At 60.1% G+C, this 24,550-nt stretch overlaps 1 protein-coding gene across 2 annotated transcripts in view; it reads left to right on the top strand.

Moving 5' to 3' along the window:
* Cpt1a (carnitine palmitoyltransferase 1A) overlaps positions 1–24,550 on the top strand; it is a 49,171-nt gene extending 24,621 nt beyond the window's left edge. For both annotated transcript variants that reach the window (XM_026396424.2, XM_026396425.2), the window contains exons 8-19: positions 790–897; positions 2,057–2,144; positions 5,828–6,023; positions 7,029–7,217; positions 7,804–7,909; positions 12,238–12,354; positions 13,781–13,945; positions 18,492–18,626; positions 19,673–19,825; positions 20,699–20,812; positions 21,010–21,102; positions 22,433–24,550. In XM_026396424.2, coding sequence (XP_026252209.1) covers positions 790–897; positions 2,057–2,144; positions 5,828–6,023; positions 7,029–7,217; positions 7,804–7,909; positions 12,238–12,354; positions 13,781–13,945; positions 18,492–18,626; positions 19,673–19,825; positions 20,699–20,812; positions 21,010–21,102; positions 22,433–22,519 — 1,551 coding nt within the window. In that variant the 3' untranslated portion in view covers positions 22,520–24,550. The remainder of the gene's footprint in view (positions 1–789; positions 898–2,056; positions 2,145–5,827; positions 6,024–7,028; positions 7,218–7,803; positions 7,910–12,237; positions 12,355–13,780; positions 13,946–18,491; positions 18,627–19,672; positions 19,826–20,698; positions 20,813–21,009; positions 21,103–22,432) is intronic.

The following is a 24,550-nucleotide window of genomic DNA, read 5'->3' on the forward strand; positions in this document are numbered from 1 at the left end:
GGGCTCATGTCCCTGCCTGTACCTGGGCTCAGCCCGTGGCTTGGCTGAGAGCTTGCACCAGGTGCTGACCTGGGCCCTGCTGAAGGCAGCTGCTGAGGAGCCGGGGCTGTGCTTTCCTGCTGCAGCCTTTGCCTCTGGACGTGCGGATGACTGTGCGGGGCCCCTTGGTTTGGCCCCAGGCCTCTGTTCAGTGACCGGCTGCAAGTTCCTCCTCCTGCCCTTTCTGTTCTTGGCTTCCTTTATTTCCTCCCTCTCTTCCTTATCGCTGTCTCTATCATTTGCTTTTTCTTTTCATTTGCTTCTTTTGAAAAGTTTCCTTTCTCTCCTTTTCCTGACTGAGGAGAAGAAGTGCCGGCAGAGCCTCGTGCTCTCTCCCCACGCGGGCTTCCTGCAGGGCCAGGCCGCGCTCCGCAGTGCCCGCTGGTCCTCCGCCCTTCCTTCTGTGGAGAAGCGAGTCCGTCTCGCAGGCGAGCTGGCCACGCCCTAGACATGATCCTTCCAACCTCGGGTTCCTTCTCATTCGGGAAACTTCCCGATGGTCTAGCTGCTCCTGGCTGAGTCAACGTGGCTCTGCTTTTCTTCCTGTGCATTCCACGAGGACATAGGGACAAAATGATGCTCCCAGGGGTGCCCAGGGGCTTGTGTGCTTTCAGAGCATGAGCTGGAGCCGGCGGTGCCACCGTGAGGCACAGGTGGAGCAGGTGTGGTTGAGCCCTTGGAGGCCGAGGTGGAGCTGTCTGGTGTCCGCCTCCCATGACCCTCTCTTTGCTGTCGCCCCCCCCCCTTCAGGAGATGGTGTACATCACCCCGACTCACATCCAGGCCGCGAGAGCGGGCAACACCATCCACGCCATCCTGCTGTACCGCCGCAAGCTGGACCGGGAGGAGATCAAGCCGGTGAGTGGACAGACTGGCTCGGGAAGGTCCCCTGGCAGGGCTGGGGTGGGGCTCAGAGGCAGGGTGCCTCCCTGGCGTGTGTGAGGCACTGGGTTTGGCCCTCGGCACCACTAAAAAGGAAGGAAGGAAGGAAGGAATAAGTGGTGTTACGTCCATCCACGACTAAAAAGGAAAAAAGGCGCCTTAGCCAAGCACAGTAGCACTCGTCTGTGAAACCACAGCTCAGGAGGCCCAGGCAGGGTGACCACAGGTCCCGGTCAGTCTGGGCAACTTGGTGAGACCCTGTCTCCAATTTCACAAAGGGCCAGGGCTGGGCACTGTCGTGTGCCACTGTGAGCCCAGTGGCTCGGGAGACTGACATAGGAGGATGACGAGTTCAAGGCCAGCCTCAGCAGCTCAGTGAGGCCCTAAGCAACTTAGCAAGACTCTGTCTCCAAATAAAATATAGAAGACGATCTGGGGACGCGGCTTGGCGGTAAAGCACCTCTGGTTCCATCCCAGTATAGATGATAGCAGTGAACACACGAAACAAAGGGTCCGGCATGTTAGGCATGTTTCGAGGGCAGGGTCTGGTGAGCTCCTTGCACCTCTGCACCATCACCACGGTCGGGACAGTCTGCACGTCATCCGGAGATCCCTCTGCTCCTTCCTGACCTTCCCTCCCGGCGACCTGACCTGCTCTCTGTCCTTCCGATTCGGTATCATCACCAGGGCTCTGTGCGGAGGGAGCGGAGGTCTGCACTCCTTTTATCTGGTTTTTTCCACCCTCATGGGGTCAGTATCTGAGGGCTTCTCTCGTGGGTGTCCTGAGTGGCTCCATCTCTCGTCCCTGAGTGCTGCGTTTTGTCCTGTTGGCTTCTGAGGGGACTGACACTGCGCGAGCCGCTCAGGAGAAGCCGTGTTCTCCCTAGAGGTCCTTTGGCTCCGGTGTCAGAGTGGACGGACAGGTTTGGATGTGTTATTGGGAAGTAGCCGCAGGAGGTTGTGCCCTGGCCGTGCAGGATGACCCCCGCCCCGGGGACGATGGGAAGACGCTGGGCGAGCGAACCCAGGGCCGGGCCCAGAACACGGCCCTGGTCAGCTGTGTGGTCTCAGCAGGCTCCTTTAAAACCTCCTGTGGCATTTTTGCTTGTTTGTTTGAAAAACGCTTTTGTTGCAGATCCGCCTCATGGGCTCCACGGTCCCCCTGTGCTCCGCGCAGTGGGAGCGCTTGTTCAACACTGCCCGGATCCCCGGGGAGGAGACAGGTGAGTGGGGCCTGCCAGCTCCCTTTGGGGACCAGAAGTCGCCACCACTGGCTTGGATTAGGAGAGAACCAGGAGGAGGGCCGGGGCCCCACTGAGTGGCAGGGCCTTTCCAAGAGTCGGCCTCCCTGTCTGTGAGGGGGGCAGTGGGCTGCTCCCAGGTTCTGGTCTCTGGCGAGGACCGTCTCCTCAAGCGCCATTTCTGGGTCTTCCTCGGGCTTCCTCGGGCCCCACTACGGGTGTGTGCGGGGCTTGTTGCTGTGTGGATTGTGCTGCCCGGGAGCTGCACGGCGGGATGGGCCTCTACCACCAGCTGCTGGGTAGCGCGGAATCTACTGTCCCCCACAGGACACCTTGATGGTGACAGGGAGGGTCAGCCGGCTGGCAGCGCTCACACTGTACTGTGTGGGAGACCCCATTCCCCGGCCGTGCAGGTGGGGAGGTGCAGGTGGGGGGACATGGGCACCCGAGGAGCAGGCCCGCGAGACCCCAGCAGGCTGTCGTCCTGCCTGAGCCTCACAGCAACCCGTGTGCGTGTGAGCTCCGAGTGCCCGGCCGCCCAGGGCTGGTGTGCCCTGGGTGCCACGGGGCCTCAGTTTCCCTGTACCAAGCTGAGCCACTCAAGCACTCCCTGGGGCAGTGTGCAATCTCCAGGAGGAGGGGACGCGTGCATGGCTTTTGTGCCAAGGGACAGAGCGGGTGGGTTTTGGTATCAGCGGGGGTCTGGGATGGCCCTCTCGATACCCAGGCATGACCGTTGCAGCTTACCTTAGGCCCCTTCAATCTGGGTTTTTTCCCCTTCAGTAACTTTTTAGGTATAGAATGGAATTTTCACCAAAATTCAGAAAGAAGACAAAGCACTGTTGTCACCGTGCCAGATTCACTGTTGACTTTTGGGGATGTTTGGTGCTGGGGAGCCAACCCAGGGCCTCCCCCGTGCTGGGTGGGTGCTCTGCCCCGAACTGCCTCCCAGCCCCTCATGGTTGACAGTTGGGGAACTTTGTCAGGACCCAGGACATTGCAGGTTCCTCGGGGAGTGGCTTGCCCAGCCCGAAGGGAGGGTCCCTGGGAATGGACCTGCTGGGCTGGACGGGCGTCTCCAGTCTCATTGGCGTTGACAGGTTGCCCTCCGAGCGGTTTAGCCCACGTCCCTCGCAGGCTCAGACTCTGGTCCTCTCCTGCCGACACCAGGCTCCCAGGGAGAGCCGCTGGCCGTGCTGACCGCTCGCCTCCTCCACCGAGCTTTGTGCGCATGGCGGGGGCACTAGGGATCGAACCCAGGGGCATTTACCACTGAGCTACCCCATCCTCCAGAGCCTTTGATTTATTGTGAGGCGGGGTCTTGCTAAGAGGTTGGCCTTGATCCTCCTTCCTCAGCCTCCAAGTCTCTGGGGTCACAGGCATCACCACCCTACCTGGCCCTTGGTCATTTTTATTCCTGTGTCTCATGCACTTTAAAGAGAAAAAAAAAAAAGAGAATGGCAGGAGCCGGGGTTGTGGCTCAGGGGTAGAGAGCTCACCTAGTGTATGTGAGGCCCGGGGTTGTGGCTCAGGGGTAGAGAGCTCACCTAGTGTATGTGAGGCCCGGGGTTGGACCCTCAGCACCACATAAAAATGAATAAGTAAACAAAATGAAGGTATGGTGCCCAACTACACCTAAAAAATAGATACTAAAAAAGAACGGGTGGCATGTGTCACTCTTTGTGCCCAGTGGGGGTCTTGGCATAACGTGCAGCCACTTGGGGCAGCAGATGCACCGTCCCTGTCCCAGTCACCTCTTCTTTCCAGAGCACTAGGTCTCCATCTCTAGTCGTGGGTACGTCAGTATTAAAACTTGGGTGACACTGGTTCATGGGTCCCTGCTCTGGGGCTCCCGTCTCAGGGGCCCTTCCCTCCTTCTGCACAGGCACCTGTCTTTGCTCTGTTTGTCTGTGGCTCTCCAGGTGCCTGCATCCGGCTCCCACGTGTGGTGTGAGCTGTGGCTTCGACTCTGCTCTCTACGTGGCTGGCCGAGTCAGGCCTCACGTGGGGAGGGCAGCGCCCACGGCGGTGCTGCCTCGGGCCTGTGTGCGGCTGACTCAGTCTTTCCTCCTTCCTTCCCTAGCGGTCTTGTCCAGGCGTCAGCCTGCCGCTCCCCGCGGCTGTCTTGTTGGAATGGCCTTGGAAGGTGGAACCGGGTGGCGGAGAGTCACCCCTGCCCCGTCTGCCCACCTGCCACGGTCCTGGTTTCCTCCTCTGTTTGTCTGGGTCTTTTTTAAAAAATGGTTTCGTAAATTCTTGTGCTTTCTCCTGTGGGGTCTTGCGTGTCTTTGGCTGGAGTTGCTCCTGGGTTCCTTGTTCTTCTTTGGGGGGCACAGGATTGAACCAGGGGTACTTAACCACTGAGCCACATCCCCAGCCTCCTTTTTTTTAGTAGGTATGAGAGACAGGGTCTCCCTGAGTTGCTTAGGGCCCTGCTAAGTTGCTGAGGCTGGCTCGGAACTCACGATCCTCCTGCCTCAGCCTCCCGAGCTGCTGGGATTCCAGGCTGCCCCACTGTGCCTGGCAAGGTTCCTCCTTCTGTTCCTCTTGAGTATATTTTGGAACTGTTGCTCCTGCCTGCTGTGTTCTGGGGCTGCCATTACAGATACCACAGAGGTGGCGGCTGAAACTCCTCAGATTCTCCTCAGCTGGCTGGAGCCAGGATCCTGTGCCGCAGGCCGGTTCCTCCCAAGGCCTCTCCAGGGCTGGCAGATGGCGGCCTCTCCCTGTGCCCTCTCACGGCCCCTGTGTGTCTGTGTCCCATCTCCTCATCTTACAGGGACCCATTCCCATTGGCTTGGGGTCACTGTGGTGGCCTATTGTCCCTTCATCGCCTCTTTAGAGCAGCTGTCTCCCAGGCCGTCCAGTCTGAGGCCCTGGCAGCCTGGTGGCAGCCCAGGGGGTGAGTGTGGGGTCCTGGACGGACCTCCCGCCTGGCAGGAGCCTTGCTCCTTTGGACAGGGGCAGGCAGTTGGCTTGGGCTTCCTCGTGGCCGACCGTAGCTGCAGACGGCAGGTGTCTGTCCCCTCCCGGACCTTCTCTGCTCTTGGTGTCTCTGGTGGGACCTGGACAGCTGCGGCGCTGCGTGTCCTGTCTCTGCTGCGAGGTGTCTGCTCCCTGTAGCTGGTGGAGACCCTTCGGCCAGTTCAGGGGGCTTCCCTGTCCCTGGTGCCAGAAACCCCTTCAGAACGTGCCCGCGGGGCGGGTGCTGGGGCTGTGTCCAGGCTCTGGTGTCCCTTCCTGGGGGGCCTGGCCGTGTCTCAGGCGAGGTTGGCCACCTCTCCTGGCACTTGCCCTGCTCTTGGTGGCGGGTTCACCCCGTCCTCCCCGCCCGTCCCTGTGGCCCCTCAGCTGTGACCATGTGTCCCCCTGAGCGGGCCCTGAGTGGGCTTGAGGCCCAGCCACAGAAGGACGAAGTCCGCGGCTTTGGGGACGCGTCACTGCGTTCCTGGATGAGGAAGCTGAGCCTGGGGAGGCAGGGCAGTTTGCTTAGAGCCACACCCCAGCGGGGTGCCAGGCTCTGGGTGTCCCTGCACAAGGCTTGCAGACGCCACCGCCTGGGCTCCGTCACCTGGGAGGAGCCGTGCTGCCGGGCACCGCTGGCGGGGTCGGGTGGCACAGCTGCTGCCCTGACCCGTATTCGGTCTCCCCCCCGCACCCCCCAGACACCATCCAGCACATCAAGGACAGCAGGCACATCGTGGTGTACCACCGCGGCCGCTACTTCAAGGTGTGGCTCTACCACAGCGGGAGGCTGCTGACGCCCCGGGAGCTGGAGCAGCAGATGCAGAGGGTCCTGGACGACCCGTCAGAGCCGCAGCCCGGGGAGGCCAAGCTGGCCGCGCTCACCGCGGCCGACAGGTATGTGGCCCTCGAGCTGCCCCGTGCTCTTCCTCACCCAGGTCTGCTCCGTGGGTGCGGTGGTGGCACCTTAGCGGGACCGAGCCGTAGTGGCTCTGCCTTGCTCCATGGTGGCAGGCTCCACTCCCAGCTGGTGGCTACGGGCGCAGCTGGACTCTGTAGGGTCTTCTGCTTCCAGAACTTACTTACAGCCTGGGCGTGTGTGTGCCCCTGCCGGACGCCAGGCTTGGGTCAGCCTGCACCGGGCCTGTTCCGTGGACATTCAGTGCGTCAGCATCACGTGCCAGGCTCGTGCCCTGCCCTGGAAGCCACCCAGGGGGACAGTGAGCTGTCGGGTTTCTGTTCTCACGACTAAAAGGCTCAGGGGTCACTCTAGTTGAACTGGGCTGACCGGGCTGCACAAAATAACCACACAAGGGACACAAATACCTTTTTCTTTGGGGTCGCTGTGACGGCTCCTCTGACCTTAAGGGTCTGCAGAAAGAGAGAGCGAGAGCACACACTGACCCCTTTTATTGAGGAGAAGCTGTTCAAATGAGGCAGGGGGTCAGGTTTCAGGGGGCTGAGTCTATCTTCGTGATGTCCACTGTCAGCAGGTTGACGGACACCTGGGTAGGCCACACCCAAGGACACAGTGAGAGGAGGGGACACACACAAGGCACTTCCATGGGGAAGATTCTACCCTAAACAGGGCAAGGGGTTATGAAGGAACAGGTGGGCACAGCTTCACCCACGGGGCTGTAGCAAGACACACCCATGCACGAGACATCGAAGAAGGGTGGGGAAAGCTCTGCCACATTTCTGTGCCTGAGCGCCCCAGCACCCAGCCGGGGAGTGTGCCTCAATCACTTACAAGGTTGGTGTCCCACAGTGAGCCCCTTCCAGCACGTGGGGCAGCACTGCGGGGGGCAGCCAGGAAGGTCCTGGACAGGCGTCTGATGCAAGGGCCGTCACCAAGCTGCTGCAGGCACGGCCGTTCCCAACCCTATTTAATCGTCACCGCAGAGTACCCTGGGCCAAGTGTCGCCAGGACTATTTTGGACGTGGGAAAAACAAGCAGTCTCTGGACGCTGTGGAGAAAGCCGCGTTCTTCGTGACCTTGGATGATACGGAGCAGGGGTACAGGCAGGAGGACCCGGAGGCGTCCCTGGACAGCTACGCCAAGTCCCTTCTGCACGGCAAGTGCTTCGACAGGTACCGTCCTTTCCTCCCAGATCGGCGCTCCCTGTGTCTGGGCACCCCCTCCCTGGGTCCACCTTGGAGCAGCGTGGCTCGGTCTCCTGCCCTGCACCTCAGGGAGCTCACAGCCTGAGCCTGGCAGGTCCAGACCCCCTCACCAGGCCCCAGGCCTTCCTTGGGGTGCTGGTGAGGGGTAGTGGTTGCCCATTCCCTGGCCAGGAGCAGAAGGGGTGGACAGCACAGGGTGGGGGCGGACCTGGGAGTCAGCTTCGGCCTGACCTGCGGGTTGCAGGACCTTTGCAGGCTGCTGCCCTCTGAGTCCTCCACTCCTTCTCTGTGAAGTGAGGCCCACCACTGGCTGAGAGGGACCCCCGTCCCCCGCTGGCCTGCTCTGGTCTCCAGGACACATGTGCTCATGTGTCCTCAGCCTGGTGCGGGGAGCCACGGGTGCCTTGGTCCTGCTGGTGCCTTATCCTTGCTCCCCTGGAGCTGTCTGAGGGTGGGGACAGAGCCGCTGGCTGTCCAGAGGGAAGCAGCTTGCAGGTCCGGGTCACCGCTGTCAGGTGGACATGCAGTCCATGGTCACGTGTGGGTCTCACAGGTGGTTTGACAAGTCCATCACGTTTGTCGTCTTCAAGAACGGCAAGATAGGCATCAACGCGGAGCACTCCTGGGCGGATGCACCCATCGTGGGCCACCTGTGGGAGGTGAGTGCTGGCAGCTGTCACACAGACAGGCGCAGGTGACCAGGCTGCCTGGGAGAACCCCCGGCCCACGAGCTTGGTCCCTGGGTCTGCTCCTGCAGCAGGAGCCTGGAGTCAGTAGATGCCTCTCCCTGTGGGGACAAGCAGTGGCCCTGGGCCACCGGGCAGCAACCCGGTCCGGACTGCAGTTAGGCTTGCTCTGGAATGGTGACCTCTCCTAGTTTTAGGCAAAACAGAAGCCAGCGTAACTAAATTTTGGTTTATAAAAAGGTGGTTTTGCCCAGCACAGTGGCGCACACCTGTATCTCAGGCACTCAGGAGGCTGAGGCAGGAGGATCTCAAGTTCAAAGTCAGCCCCAGCAAGTAAGGGAGACCGGTCTCGAAATAAAAATAAATGGGGCTGGGGATGTGGCTCAGTGGTTAAGTGCCCCTGGGCCCCCCACCCCCACCCCACAAAGGCAGCTTGCATATTATTGAAAAGTATCATTTTCATTCTTAGAATTACCAGGTTGTTTTAAAGCCACCAAACCCCTGTCATCCTTTCCCTGAGCCCAGCATTTAACCACAGTGTGGGCTGGGGTGCAGCTCAGTGCAGCTCAGCGCGGGTGCTCAGCTGCTCAAGGCCCTGGCCTCCATCTCTAGCCCTGAAAAAGAAAATTGTAAATACACAGGGCTTAAAAACTGGATGCTCTCCGACTGTCCGAACTGCTCCGTGTTTGGCATGCAATATCCAGGGGGGGTGGGGGTGTTGCCTTCACTCACCGCCAGGCTCTGGCTCAGAGAAGCGCTGCACTCCGGGCCCCGCCGCGGTAGCTTTGCACGGAGGGGACAGGGCTCACGTGTTGTCATGAGTTGGGGTGACGTCCACAGCAGGTAGCCCCTTGGAGGTCCACGTGGGCAGAGAGGCCGTCTTTCTGCATCCCATGTCCCCTGCTCCTGTGGTGAACCACGGGGAATTAAGGGACCTTGTAGGCGCAGCCGTGGGGGGTCTCAGCTGGCGGCCTGGAGGCCAGCTCCTGGTCTACCCCGCACGTGCGTGAACCGCAGACCGCGTGGCAGACTTGCCAGGGCACCCGCGTGCTGCGGGTGAGCGTCCTTGACCCAGAGTGCTTGAGACCGCAAGCGTTTCAGGGTCAGTTTTCTGGGATTTGGAATGTTTGCGTCGACCTTTCGGGTGGAGCGTCCCTGACCTGAAAGGAGGAGTTCCGAGATGCTCTGGAATCCGGGACTTGCTGACCGCCCACAGGATGCGCCAGCCTCCCGTCCTAGAGGCTGGGGGGTCGGCTTCTCGGGGAGGCTGCACCGGTGCCCGCCCTTCTGCCCTCCCGTCTGTGAAGAGGCTTCGTTCGGGTCCCAGTCCTTTTCCACATGGTGCCGTCAGTTTCCTTGTGTGGAGCTCATAGCCCTGGAACCGTGCTTGGTCCCACCCTCCTGAGGGCAGGGGTCTTCCCTCGGGCCTCAGCCCACCCCTCCCCCGTTGGCTAATCTGGACCACCTGTCCTGCTTCCCTTCACCTCTCAGCTGACCTCTGGGTGGGTGCAGGACCCCGGCAGCCGCCCCACGGGTGGTTTTCAGCCTGGGAGAAGCAAGGCGTTCCAGCTTCTCCGCAGCGTGTGGCCCCAGGACCCTGACCCCTGAGGAAAAGCAGCCGGGGCTCTTCCCACCAGGCCCCTGCAGAGGCCCACTGAAGCCCAGGGCCTGTCGGCTGCAAATGCAGCAGGTGCCCCTGGCCACGGCGGCGGAGGCCCACCCCAAGTCCATGCACAGCACCCACGGTGCAGCCTGCCGGGTCCTGCCCCAGGGGCCCTCAGAGGACCCTGAGCGCCGCAGCTGCTGTTGAGCAGGGAAGCTGCACCCCAGGCAGTCTGGCTCACGGGGCACGGTCATCAAGGAGGGAATCCTGCAGGATATTTGTCAGGTCAGGGTGATTCTTCTAGGCATTCTGAATAAGGTCAGGATGAAGGAGTCCAGTCTCGGACAGGCCGATGAGAAGTGGTGTTCAGCTGTTACCGTCCGGCTGACAGAAGGGCCAGGGGCCGGGGCTCTCAGTGTGAAGGCCTGGTGCTGCATTCAGGTGGGGCTGACCCAAGCCCGCAGTGGCCATCAGCAGCAGGTCTGGTGGAGGCAGCTCCTGTCTGCTCCTGGTGCATTTCTTGTGGTGAGGTGTGGGGAGCTCAGGTGCAGCCCAGCTTGGGCTAAGCAACCTGCCTCTGGGCTTCTCAGGGCTGCAGGAGCCCCAGCCTGCGTACAGGTGGCTCCCTCCCTTCCCTTCCCACCACCTCACCTGGCGGACCACCTACTCTAGAAAGCAAGTTCCCTGAGCACAGAATTCTCTTCAAAATAATTCACTATTATTATTAGATTCCAGGATTGGACCCAGGGTGCTTAACCAGAGAGCCACACCCCGACCCCTTCTTTGTTGGGATCTCACTTTAGGACCTCTCTAAGTGGCTGAGGCTGGCTTTGAACTTGTGATCCTCCTGCCTCAGCCTCCAGGCTTCTGGGATTACAGGCGTGTCCACTGCACCTGGCACTTTTTGTTATTTATTTTATTTTTTGTGGACACGGTACCTTTATTTTATTTATTTTTATGTGGCGCTGAGGGTCAGAACTCAGTGCCTCCCACGTGCTGGGCAAGTGCCCCATCACTGAGCCCCAGCCCCAGCCCTCTTTGGGTTACTTTTAAATTCATACATAACACATAACCATAAACCCACCCTTTTTAAGTTTACAAGTCAGTGGTCTCTGGAATATTCACCAAGTGTTGAATTCTAGACCTTGTTATCCTCCCCCAAAGCCTCCTCACCCCTCTCCCCAGCGCCCAGGAACCCTGATTGCCCTGTTGGGGGATGTGCCCATTCTGGACATTCGGTAGAGGTGGAATCACGCCCCACGTGGACCTCAGTGTCCAGCCTTCCCTTAGTGTGATGTTGTCCAGGTCACCCAGGTCACGGCATGTACTGGGGAGCTGTTCCTCTTGGTGGCTGCATAGAATTCCGCGGTGCCACCGGGGCGCCTCTGTGTGCCCCGTGGGAGGGCGTGTGTCTGTGCTCGGGGGCTCTTGCGGGCAGTGCTGCTGGGAGCGCCCTCATCTCTGAGCCTGGGCCCGGGAGTGCAGCTGCGGGTCATGTGCTGCCCCGCGTTCCTGGGGGACCGGTGGACGTTGCCGCCATGCCGGCCGTGTGGTGCCCAGTGTGCCCTGAGGAGCTGCCCCTGGAGTTGCCCTGACACTCTGCCTGTGTCTGGTGGCAGCTCAGAGGAGCTGGACATGGAGGACGCACTCACTTCCCAGGCCCAGTTTCCTGCTGTGCGCACGTGGGTGTGGCGGTCACCACAGCAGGTGGACAAAGGTGGTTGAGGGGAGGGCGATGACCGCAGAGGCCCTACGTGGAGCCTGGACTAGCAAGAGGCTCAAGTGGCTTGGGGTTTGCTCTGCTGTGACCTGTGTGACCTTGACCAGCTGTGGACCCCCGGCCCCTTCCTGGCCTCCAGACGAGGGAGGGGACGCACCTCTCTGAGCCCTGGGCATGCACTGACTCTAAAGTGCGCAGCGAGTGCCCATCTCAATGCTGGCTCTCAGAGGGACAGGGTGTGTTCCCCTCGGAAGCCATGCAGCTGGTGGGACCTGCAGCCAGTGACCCCCGAGGTGGTCAAGGCACGTGGGGTCTCCCTGCTTCCCGGTGTCGGCTCCTGAAACCTCATCTCAGGTGACAGTATGTGCTTGTGAGTTGGCGGAGGCTGGCAGCCCTCAGGAGGCTTCAGGTGGCCGGCCACAGCAGAGACAGGGCAGGACCAGGGGCTGGGCTTCTGGTCCCACCCTCGCCTCCCGGAGGGGAGAGGGACTGGAGGCCAAGTTGGTCACCAGCAAAATCCCAGAAGGACAGGGCTCCGGAGCTCCTGGGCAGAGGCCACGAGGAGACGCCAGGTGGGGAGCACCTAGGGAGGGCACAGAGCCCGCACCTGTCCCAGGCCCGGCCCTGCGCTGCGCCATGTTCCTGACTGCCCGAGTCACAGGCTTGAGAGTGAGCCGACCGCATGGGTGGGTGTCGCCCCGAGCGAGGCTGGGCCCTGCGCTGCAGACCCGTGAGACCCAGGACCATGGGGACCCGTTCATAGCCAGTCAGAGGCACGGGCACAACCAGGAGCTTGCAGCTGGCACCCAAAGGGATGGATCCTCGGCAGTGGTGCCGGGACTGAGGACACCCGGCTGGTGGTCACTGCAGAAGGCACTGTGTGGCCCGGGGTCGGGGCCTGGGAGCTGAGTGCTGAGCGGGGATGGGGAGGGGCTGAGGCTGGGTCTCCACCCTCCAACGCCTGCGTCCTCCTCACAGAACGTCATGGCCACCGACTACTTCCAGCTGGGCTACACGGAGGACGGTCACTGCAAAGGGGACCCCAACCCCAGCATCCCCTGCCCCACCAGGCTGCAGTGGGACATCCCGGAAGCGGTAAGTCAGGGTGTCGCTGCCGCGGCCTGGCTGGGAGGTGGGCCGACGCAGGCCCTGGGTGCTCCTGACTCCGGGGAGCTGACCAGGGCCCGGGGCTGCTTCGTTTGAAGCTTTCTGGAGAAATTCCAGCTCCGACTTAACTGGGTGTCTGTAACCTGTCGGCAACAAAGAAGAAAAACCCGACCAAACCCAGAGTTGACATATTCTAAATGGGAAGGAGTTTTAGGGTGGAAAGCGCCGTCCGGACTCTCTCCTGGTCCAGGCAGGAACCAGGGCCCAGAAGCACTTGGCCACCGTGGACTCTCGAAGCCCCGGGGTGGCGTGAGGTCGTGCACAGGTGTGGCCCATGGCAGCCCCTGGGCTGGGAGCTGATCAGGCCACTTCATTCATTGCAAAAAACATTTTTAAATAGTCTTTATTTTTTTTAATAATTACTTTTAAGTTATAGGTGACACAATGTCTTTTTTCTTTTTACTTTATGAGGTGCTAAGGATCAAACCCAGTGCCTCATGCATGCTAGACACGCGCTCTACCTCTGAGCCTCAGCCCCAGCCCTATCTTTATATTTATAGAGCTGTTTTAGGGTCATGCAAAATCAAGAGGAAGAGACGGTTCCCGTGCCTCCTCCCACAGCCCCGCGCCTCCCTCCACCAGCACCTGGCAGAGCCAGGCGCCCTGCAGTCTTTGACCCGCGTGGACACATGTCCATCCCTGGAGCCCACCATTCACCCTGGGGGTCCCCCCGTGACCCCAGGGTCCCTTGGTGTCACGTCAGGGTCACTCAGTGACACACTGGGTCCCTCTCGCTGTCATACCAGGGTGACTCTTGCTATTGCGCCTGCCCTGTACCCCCCATCTGAGCCCCACCTGGTTAGGGTGACTGCCTGGCCATCCCCTGGCCCCGTCCGTCCCTCTCCCAGCCCCAGCAGCTCCAGTCCTTTCCGGGGGTCCTGTGGTTGGGTATGCTGCTGGCAGCCCTTCCAACTGGTGGCTTTTGCTGTGGCACACCCCTTGAGCCTCCTGCTCCTGTTCCCCTGTGTGACAGTGCGTTCTCTTCAGTGCTGCGTGATGTTCCCTTGCATGGCCGTTCACTTATGTCCTGGGTGGCTCCATTGCCACCACACGCCAACATTGGGCTGTGTAATACAAAGCCCGGACCGAGGTGCCCGATGGGATCTCGCTGGGCTCCCCGAGCCCAGACCCACCTGTGTGCCCAGACCCTACCCGGCTGGAGTCCCCACTGCTCCTGGGGTGGGCCCAGGGCCCTGGGTTGCTGCCCTGTAGGGGCTTCTGGGTCATTTATCCAGAGAAGCTGCTGGAAAATGGTCCCAACCTTCCGGGGACACCCCTGGCCTGGCAGAGGCTCCGGGGACCTGGTGCACGCCTCTGCGTCCCGCTGAGGCAGTGGATTCTCCCCTCCCTGCAGTGTCAGGAGGTGATCGAGACGTCCCTGAACAGCGCGAATCTTCTGGCAAACGATGTGGACATCTACTCCTTCCCGTTCGACGCCTTTGGTAAAGGGATGATCAAGAAATGCCGGACGAGCCCCGACGCCTTCATCCAGCTGGCCCTGCAGCTGGCGCACTACAAGGTAGGCCAGGCTGCGCTGTGCCCGGCGCCCCTGGCCGCTTCCCCAAGGCGGGAAGCTGCCGCTGGCACCAGAGGCACAGCCCCCTGGGCTGGTGTGACCATGGGCACTGGGGGTGAGTTCAGCAGACCCCTCTTGGCAGATGCGGGTCCTGTGTGGAGACAGGCGCTGGGGAGATGAGCAGAGGGGAGCTTGTCACTCCACGAGGACAGAGCTGACAGGCCCTGGAAACACTGGGTGCACTCCTGCCCCTCTGCCTCTGACAGCCCCTTCCCTAGCAGGGACCCTGCGGCCACTGGAGCACGGTGGCCGGGCCCCACGTGCACATGCTGGCTCCGCGTGGCAGGTGCAGCCTGTGCCGGGACAGAGTGGACTCGCTGCCCTTTGGAGGGAGGGCGGGCTCCAGAACGGGGCCCTTGAGGTCGCTGTGGAGCAGCGGAAGTCACTGTGGCTTCGGCTCAGGTGTGCCCTGCTGTAACTGAACCCTTTATGGTAAAATGTGCGTGGGTCACGTTGACGTGTGTGGTGTCCCTATGGGGACAGCTGACTGGCTCTGTGCCCTCCACTGGCCTAAGAGCATCAGAGGCCCCTGGAGTTTCCCACTGGTTGTCCCTTCGCACAGGTGAGAAAACGAGGTGCAGAGAGGTCGGGGACATGTCAGTGTGACACTGTGTGGCAGGGGAGAGCCAGCAGTGGCTCGCATATCCAGGCCTAGAAGCTCGACTTCTGCAGCTAAAGAAGGAGATGACTGCGTGCCGGAGAGTAGACGAGGCACCCCCAGAGGTGACCAGCTGTGACAGGGCCACGGGTGACGTAGCCGACGCTCACCTTTCTGGTTAAAGCCGATCGCGCTCCTGAAGCGTAGGCTGGGCGCGGCTTAGCAGTGGAGCCGCGGGCACAGAGCCCTGGCTGCAGCCTCACGCTGCTCAGGATAAAGCAACCACGGAGCTTGATTTTCCAAATGACGTCTCAGGTGCAGAGGACCAGGGCCTCTCGTCATTTGAGGACCTGACGAAGTGATTGCTTCCCCAGGAAACACAAACTGACAGAGCTAAGCCCAGATGAGACCAGATGCCCCAGACCCACTGTGTCCCTGGTGAGGGGGAGAAGTCACCTAGAGCCACTCGTGGGCCCAGAGACCTGGCGAGGGTGGAAGCTGCCCAGGTAGTGAGAGCCATGTGCCAGCCCTGGGGACCCTGGGGCCAGAGGCTGCTGGCCACCAGCCCGAGCTGGCAGGGCCAGGAAGCCTGTCCAGAAACCGCCTTTCCTGCAGCGGGAGCGGCTGTTGGCAGTTCTAGGGGTGAAGGCAGAGACCCCACGTCGGCTGTAAGCATTTGGCTTCACCCTCACAAGGACAGCAGAGCCGGTGGCAGCGGCAGGGTGGCTGGACGAGTGGACGGACGATGCCGAATCACATTGCCAGGTCACAGAAATAGCCGGAACAGTCATCTCAGCAGATGCTAAGAGGACATTCCAAACTTGCCGTCCCCTCCTGACGAGCACTCTCAGTCGGGGGCGTGGTGATGGGCTCTCTCCTTGATGTGACAGATGCCCTGGTGGGGTAGGGTCCAGCTGTTGCCTCGAGGAGAAGATGTGGAGCCCCTGTCAAGGCCAGCAGCTGACAGGATGATCGAGGGGAGGGTCATCTGTGACTCCAGAAGACAGGAAACTTTCACGGTTAAGCAGCGCACTCGGTAAACAGGCCTAGTGCAGAATCAGACCAGGGTCAGCGTCACGAATACCGAAGCCAGGCGGGAAGCAGAGTGGAAACCAGAGACGAAGACCCGGGGCCCCAGGCTCGGTTTGTGAAGCAGACAGGACTGTGCCAGGGTCCTGGGCAGGCTAGGCCCGGCGGTGCCCTAGTCCCAGGGACTTAGGAGATGTGAGGCAGGAGGATGGCAAGATTGAGGCCCTCTTGGGCAACTCAGTTAGACCCCGTCTCAAAAAGAAAAAAACAGCTGGAGTTGTCAGGTGGAGCGGAGCTCCCCTAGGTTCGATTTCCAGACCAAAAAATAAAGAATGAAAAGAAGCCCCACCGTCCAGCCAGATAGGCGAGGCCAGTCCCTGGAGGCATCTCCGAGGCCACCAAGCGAAGCGGGAAACCGATCTGCCAGTCCAGAGCAGGCACCCGTCTCACTCAGACCTTTCCCGCTTAGAGGTCCCTCTAGAACGAGGACAGTGCTGCATGTCACCCTCGTCCTGGGCTATGGGCCTTCCGAGGTTGCACGTGGAGCACTGTCACCAGCCTGGGGGCCCAGCCGGCCCGGTTGTCACTGACATCCATGAGGTGGCAGATGCTTGCTGGTCCATGGTCATCTCCCCTGCTGCAGTGTTCTCTCCTGGGGCAGGCTGTTGTCAGTCCAGCTGGCCAGAATACCCCCAGGGCCAGGATGTGCCTCCACAGAGGAGGCGGCTGCAGTGAGCGCATGGAGCACCTGAGCCAGGACCCCGGCAGGTCGCCGTTCCAGCCCAGAGCTGCAGGGTCTCCTGGGCCCAGCGCCGCGCAGCCAGGTGAAGCCTCCTGCTGTGGGGCCCGCTGGCCTGTCCTCAGGCCCCGTGAGTCAGTGTCTGCAGACGTCCACCTGCGAGCTGCTTCTCAGGAACTGCAGGTGTGGTCCTGGTGCCCGCAGCCCTCCCTGGGCGCTGGCTGCCACCGGCTCAGTGGGCACTCTGATGGGTCCGAAGCCGGGCCCCCTGCCCACCGGTGCACCTGCCGAGAGTGTTTTTAGATGACCGTTTTAAGTTTTTTTTAATTTTTTTTTTTAATTTTTAATATTTATTTATTTATTTAGTTATCGGCGGACACAACATCTTTGTATGTGGTGCTGAGGATCGAACCCGGGCCGCACGCATGCCAAGCGAGCGCACTACCGCTTGAGCCACATCCCCAGCCCCCATTTTAAGTTTTATTTGTTTTTGTTGTTTTGATTTGGGGGGTTTTATCTGGGGACAGAGTCTCACTAAGTTGCCCAGCCTGGCCTCAAACTTGCAATCCTCCTGCCTCCACCTCCTGAGAAACTGGGGTTACAGGTGTGCGCATCCTCCTCCAGCTTAGATGACCCTGTTTAGGTGCAACGTGGGGCCCTCCAGCTATTCTCACATTTAAAGTCTGCGCTGGGGGGTTCTGCACCTCACGCATCTCGCGGTCACCCTGTTGGACGATTCAGGCCAGTTCTCGCCCCGCCCCGCCCCCGCCCCCCTCTGTTCCAAGCCCTTGCAGTGGCCTGAGGTCAGGAGCCTGGTAAAACCTGGGACCTCCTGCTTCCCAGGGCACAACATGGGACCCCCACAGCCAGGGGGATCTGATGACCCACGGAGGAAAGAAGCGAGTGCCAGGCTGGTGGCTCATCACAGGGCCTTGAGGGCACTTGGCCCCTTCCTGGAGGACACTCGGGCTGGGCAGCATGTGTGTGTGTGTGTGTGTGTGTGTGTGTGTGTGTGTGTGTGTGTGGCGGTGCTCAGGCTGCACCCCTCACCCGGGGCCACTCGCTTTCTTGCTGTAGATGGGGGACTGATGGGAGCCGGTGCCCCAGGATGGGGGCGGCTGCCATGCTGGGCCCTGGGCCCAGGTCTCCCTGGGCTCTGACCTGCCTCTGTCTGGGCACATGTCCAGATGGTGGGCCCTCCAGGGGTCTCCAGTCCCCAGGAGACGCAGCGGGGCTGTGCTGGTGGGCCCCGTGCTTCATGCTGCTCGAGTTTGAGACTTGCTGCGTCCCAGCACGACCTTCTGCCAGCCGGGTGGTGGCCACACACAGGCAGGGTCACTTGAGGGTCTGGATCTCTGCATGAAAGTGCAGCTCCTTTGCCCCCCACCCTGCCCAGGTGCATCCCCCAGTGTCCACCTGTCCCCTGCTGGCCTCTGGAGATGCATTGGTCTGTCACCCTGGGGCCACCAGGGCCAGTGCCAAGGCACTGTGATGCCAGGATGACGGTCACCAACTGCCTCCTGTTGAGTCCTGTGGTCTCGGAGCTGGCCTGGGGGCACCAGCAGCCCAGCCCCACACTCTGCCTCCTGGGGAGGCACCAGCTGGCTGCAGAGGCCCTGGAGACCACTGTCCCCTGCCCCCAGTGCCGTTCCTCACCTCTACCTGCCAGCAGCCCCTCCCCCAGACTGCCAGGGGGTGACCCTTGGTGTTTCATCCAGAGGAGGAGCTTTCCAGGGCCCTCTGTGCCAGCCCCGGGCACTGCTGTGGCTCCAGCTCCAGACTCCAGGCCTGCCCTCCTGTCCTCCTGCCGTCCTCCCTCCCCTGCTCCCTCCCCCTCCCGGACCCTTCCCACTGTCCCCCAGCCCCAGGGCACTGAGTCCCTGCAGCACTTCTGACGTTGCCTGCAGATCCTGTCCTAGTCCCTCCCTGAGCATCCGCGCGTGGTTGGGTCAGCACGGGGACTTGAGTAGAGGTCACAGCACCAGTCACATCATGGAGTGGAAACCTGGGCAGCTGGCCCTCATTTCCTTCCAGCCCTTGCAAAGCCACACAGCCCGCTGCACCCACTCCCTGCGCCCCGCCCCCCGCCACACCCCCTGGTACAAGGTGCTCTCCTTCCCCAGGACATGGGCAAGTTCTGCCTCACATACGAGGCCTCCATGACCCGGCTGTTCCGAGAGGGCAGGACAGAGACCGTGCGCTCCTGCACCACAGAGTCCTGCAACTTCGTGCTGGCCATGATGGACCCCAGCCAGACGGTAAGGGGCTGTGCCGGGAACGCGGTGCCCTGCAGGCCTGCCTGGGGACACAGCGCCCAGGCACAGCCTGTCCCCTCCACACACTGATCCCCTCCCCGCCTCTCCTTCCCTCCCCCTCCTGGGGGAGCAGGAAGTCCTAAGAGGTGACAACAGGCGCACACAGAGCTTCTGTCACACACAGCTAGAGATGATTAGAGTGGCCTGAGACAGGCGGAGGAGCAGGGGGATGCGGGGAGCCAGCTGGAGCTGTCACTAGAGCCCACGGCCCTGGGAGCCACGTGCCAGGTGGGGGCTGGGGTTCTGAGTGGCACCTCCTGCAGCCCCGACAGCAGCCCAGTGAGGCGTCACCCGTCCCTCCTCAGAGACAGCGACAGGCCCCTGGGAACTCAGCCGACTGCTGGGCCCGGAGAGCTAGGGGCCACGGTCAGCTCTGTGCCCAGGCCCTTGGCCCCACAGCGCAGGTGCTTACCTCTGATGGATGGACGGAGGGGACCCCACCAGTGGTGTCGGGCAGGGGCTCCAGCCGTCCCTGGACGCCTTCAAGGCGAGCCTGGCAGGGAGGCCCTGCGGTGAGGTGGGGCCAGACCCCGGGCGAGGGTGTCGCATGAGCCTGCTCCTGTGGCTTCCATCGCAGAGCCCAGAAGAACCTGCAGTGGCCCTTTTGGGTCAGATCCAAAGGTCCCAGAAGTGCCATTTTAGCAGCATCATTGGCCAGACCCAGGGTGACCTGGGGGACAGTGCCCTCTGACAGTGGGCACTCACAGCCAGCGCCCCCTTGGTGATCTCGTTGTGTGGCAGGAGATGTTGCGGGTGGGCTCTGGGAGGCTGCCCACCCCCACCCCACAGCCCTCTCCAGGCGGGAATCTGGGGGGGTGTGGTCAGTGGAGCTCCAGCGGGACGCCTAGGCCACCACCAGCCCTGGCTCAGAGCAGCAGGTGCCCACAGCTGCCCGCTGACCCCTGGAGGGAGGTGGCAGTGTTGGAAACGCAGATCCAGGTTGCTTGCCGGAGACATGGATGCCCCTCCTTGCTGCCTTTGCTGCCTAGGTGGAGCACAGGCTTAGGCTGTTCAAGGTGGCCTCCGAGAAGCACCAGCACCTGTACCGCCTGGCCATGACGGGCGCTGGCATCGACCGCCACCTCTTCTGCCTCTACGTGGTGTCCAGATACCTCGCCGTGGACTCCCCTTTCCTTAAGGAAGTAAGTCGCCCCCAGGGCAGCTCGCCTAGTGACCAGTGCAGCCTTGCACATCGGAACGGCAGATTGGGCCCAGGGTACGGCTGTCACACAAGGGGACAGTCACCACAGTTCCAAAACCTTGCAACTTGCTTTGCTATCGGATTTACCTTCCTGACTTAATAGATGGGAACACCCTCAGAGCCAGATCACAGGAAAACACGTGACAGCGGGAGCTGAGGGTCTGTCACCTTGGTCCTTAGTAGGATTTCTTTAATTGAAAATTTGTAAAATTTATTTATTTTTTTTGCACTGGGGATTGGTGCTTGACCATGGAGCCACATCCTCAGTCCTTTTTATTTTGTTTATTTTTTTCTGGCCTTATTTGTTAAACTTTTATTTATTTTATTTTTTTCCTTTTTATGTTTTGAGACAGGATCTTACCAAGTTGCTGAGGCTGGCCTCAAACTTACTATCCTCCTGCCTTGGCCTTCTGAGCCTCTGGGATTACAGACCTGCACTACTGTACCCAGCTGTAAAATTTAATTTTTTAGCAGTGGCTTGTATTTAACAACTAGCTTAAAAAACCCCTGAAGGTGTACCCTTCAGCTCTTGGGAGCTGGTACTGATCTGACAGCACTCCCCCATTCTAGATCTTTCAAGACTCTGCCACTTCTGTCTGGGCCGCTGGCTGGTGACCCCTGCCCAGTCCAGGGCCGCCCCCACCCTGCGTCCTGTCGGGGAGACACTGCCTAGGCCACACCGCCTTCAGAACGTAGGCCTCCAGTGTCCAGAGAGTCTATGGGCCAGCAGAGCAGGTCTCCTGCCTTCCCTCCGGAGGTGTGAGGACAGGCTTTGGACGGCGTCCCCTGGACATCTCCTTGTTTCCCTCCCCAGGTTTTATCTGAGCCCTGGCGACTGTCCACCAGCCAGACCCCTCAGCAGCAGGTGGAGCTCTTTGACCTGGAGAAGAACCCAGAATACGTGTCCAGTGGAGGGGGCTTTGGGCCGGTAGGTGCAGCCCCAGGTGTCACTGATGGAAAGGGAGGGACTTGCCCGGCCTCCGCCACCCTCCAGCCCGCCTCGGTCCTGCGGCCCTGGTCCCCGATCACCTCTGCAGGAGTCCGCGGCCCCGGGCAGCTGTGGCCGTCTTGGCTGGACTGTGAGGAGGCCCTCGCTCACGCTGCTCCGTCCGCTCTGTCCTGCAGGTGGCCGACGATGGCTACGGCGTGTCCTACATCATCGTGGGAGAGAACTTCATCCACTTCCACGTCTCCTCCAAGCTCTCCAGCCCCGAGACGGTGAGTGCCGAGGGAGGGAGTGGGAGCGCGTCCCTCTTCACCACTCTCCCCGACTCGGTGGCCTGTTTATCGGGCCGGGTGTTGTGTGAGTGGGTTTCAGGTTCTCTTAACCTGTGGGGCCGAGGCCGCCTTCCTCCCGGGCCCGTCTCTCCTCGTTCAGAGTCTCCTCTCCACGCTCCGCGCGGCCCCACAGAAGGCCGTGTTCACTGACTTTTTTTTTTTTTACTGAAATAAGAGGAATTTACTACTAATGTTAAAGTTTATCAGGAAACAGGAAACAGGGTGGAGGGGAGATGCTGCGACTGTTGTTGGCATGACCACAGAGTGGCATCCCTGAAGACGAATAGATTTCTGGTACAAGAAAGCGCCTTCGACCCCTGTCCCGTGGGAAAGCCCCTCCCTCGGAGTCCCTCTCTGAGGTCAGCCCCTCAGCAGCTGGGCCCCTGCGGCTCTGCACGTCTCCGTGGCCCTCTCTGGGCGCCCGGTGTAACTGACCATTGGGTTTTCATTGCCGTGAGACATCTGAGGCTTCCAAAAAGCTGGCATCCCTCTGTAGCTTGGGGCTGGTCATTCTCCAGAGTGGGACATTAATGTCCAGAGCGCTGCCACCAAGTGCCATCCCGGCCCAGCAGTCCCCTCTGGGGAGCACCGGCTTCCGCTCACACCCAGCTTCTCCTGTGCTGTGGTTGGTGGCAGAGGCCGTGGCCCTGGGTCTGGCCCCTTTGCCCCCTCCTTTACTTCTTCCAGAACATCTGCCTGTCTGGCTTTCAAAGCACTTTTTTGGGGGGGTGTGGAACAGGGATTAAATCCAGGGGCACTTGACCACTGAGCCACATCCCCCGCCCTTTTTATTTATTATTCATTGTTTTGAGGCAGGGCCTCACCCAGCTGCATAGGACCTTGCTAAGTTGATGAGGCTGGCCTCAAACTTTCGACCCTCTTGTCTCAGCCTCCGGAGCTGCTGGGATGACAGGCGTGCACCACCTCACCTGGCTTTAAATCACATTTTTCACTGGGTTTCGTGGGTGGCGGCTGCAGGTGGACAGTTTTGGTAGGGCAGGCCAGCTACGAGTTCACGTCCTGGAGGCCAGAGCCAAACAGGTGCCCAGGAGGCGTCCTCCAGCAGGCTGGCTGGCGGTGGAGAGGGGCACTGTGTTCTTCACGGGAGTGTGGACTCCAGGAAGCCTCAGGCTGCACCCACCGCAGCTCCAGGCCTTCCCTGGCTCAGCTCAGGGACTGGCAGAAAGGAATTTGAGAGACGTGAAGACTTGAAGTGTGTGCAGGGGGTTCTTCGTCTTGATGTGGTTTGCTTTCTGCTTTCAAACCCAAGGATTCCCACCGCTTTGGGAGACACCTGAAGCAAGCCATGGCAGACATCATCGCCCTGTTCAGGCTCACGGTGAACTCCAAGAAGTAGCCCCTCGGGCCACCCTGGAGGAACGTGGACTCCTCTCCACAAACCAAACGAAGAATAGGATTAATCCTGGTCGTAGTTCAGGACGAAAATTGCTCTTAGAAAACTCAGAAATTTTCCTTCCAAAAAAGGTTTTGTTGCTTTGTTTCCCCAGCATGGCGGGTGGCACCACGTGAAGCGTAACCCACTGTCCCCAGGTCCTGGCTTCAGGAAGGGTCCACGTGTCCCCAGAGCCTGTGCCGCAGCTGGTACTTATTAAGGGACTCAGACGCCACTGGGTGGGTGGAGGGGGAGTGGGTAGCACTTCACACACTTGAGAAATGGAACCATGCCCCTCGGGGTGACCCAGGACCCGGTCCTTAAGGCGTTCAGCGTCATCACAGCAGTTCAGACATTTGATTTGTGAAAAGGAAATGTGTGGTTCAGGTCGGCAGTGGTAACAGTTGCAGCTAACACGGTCACGCACTAACTAGAACCCACGCTTGGGGGATCGGCTTTGTCACTGTGGGTAACTGTCCTGTCTGGGTTGCTGGTCTGTGTTTGCATCTCTGTGTTTGACCCATGCAGCCTCCTTAGTGTTACTGACCTTTCAAGTCTCCAGAACCCAGTGCCTTAAAGTGGGAGGCCCTCTGGGGGTGGGTGGGGATTGGGAGTCTGGGTGAACTTGTGGGGATGTGGCACCTTCCTCAATATGCTGGGCGCAGAGGACCCCAGGTCAGTGCTGCAGTGTCCCTACCCCAGAGGACCAACTCCCTCTTGGGAGCAACCATGCCGGGTTCCCCTCATGGGTGTCCTTCCTGCCATGATCAGGCAACAGAATAACAGGGATGGATGGTCAGATGGTAGCTGAGAATGAGGCCTGGTGCCAGCCTCACGCGTCCTGCTCCCCCTGCTGGCGAGACGGTGCCACTGCAAAGGGAGCAGAACCTGGGGAGGGGAGGGCAGGGCAACACCTCCCTCGTCAGGACTCCTGATCTGGGACCCCAGTGGGATTGCCTTCTCATCCCCCCTGGTCGGAGAGAAGACCCGACCTCATTTCCAAAGGAGCCCGAGGGGGCTGGAACAGCAGTCCGGGTCACTTTGATGAGAGACCAGAGTGGCCCAGTGGTGGGTGCTAGGTTCACAGCCTGACCTTCGGGTAGGAGTGCCTTCACCGGAAGCGCCTGCTTGATCCCGGAGCACTTGTGCCCTCGGTCATCCTCAGTATTGAGTGCAGATGCAAAGCATCATGGGGACATCCCGCTGCCTCTGGTCTGTCGCCACGAGCTTCGCGGTCCATTTTTTACATCGTGTATTTATTTTTCTGACCACTTTATCCTTGCCGGGCTCCCCCTTCCTGCTTCTGCACTCCAGTGACAAAGAGCAAGGGCTGGGCAGTTGCCCAGACAGAGCACTTGCCCGACATGTGCATGTCTTACTTCTGTGTGTTTTGTAATGTAGAAATCCCACCTCCATGGGCCAAAGATCCTTTCCTATTAAAATCAAGAAGGAATGTCAACAAAAGGCAAAAACAAGAACAGTAAACTATTACAGTAAACAAAGCCCCATTCTGTGGTATTCAGTGGGTCTGGGGGAAATTGCCCCTGCCCAGGGCTGTGGAGCTCACAGCCAGCAGGCAGCAGCCACGGGAGCTCCTCCAGAGTCACCCAGGTAGTGTGCTGGTGACCACTGAGCAGTCGTTTCCATGTGTCCACACAGGAATCCGAGTGTGGACGTGTTAGCACTTGGGCTTATCTCTCAGGTTTTATATGTTTCAGATGTATTTGTTGCTAATCAGTGTGCAGTTATCAATGCAATTTTATATTCCTTAAAAAGAGGAAGAGTGGGTTTTTATTGTACATGTCAAAAGGGGGAGGTGAGAGTATTATGTATCTAATTTAATTTGGAACAAACTAGAGTCGTAACACAGCCATGGTTTAAATTGGTTATCCTGATCTGTCCACTGCGTGTAAATACAATGTGCTCTTGGATGTAAATCTTAGAAATGCATGGTGTGAATGTAGATGATCATTAATAAAGCATTAATCCTGTCTA

This window comes from Urocitellus parryii, chromosome 4 (assembly GCF_045843805.1).
Source record: "Urocitellus parryii isolate mUroPar1 chromosome 4, mUroPar1.hap1, whole genome shotgun sequence".
NCBI classification, from domain to species: domain Eukaryota; kingdom Metazoa; phylum Chordata; class Mammalia; order Rodentia; family Sciuridae; genus Urocitellus; species Urocitellus parryii.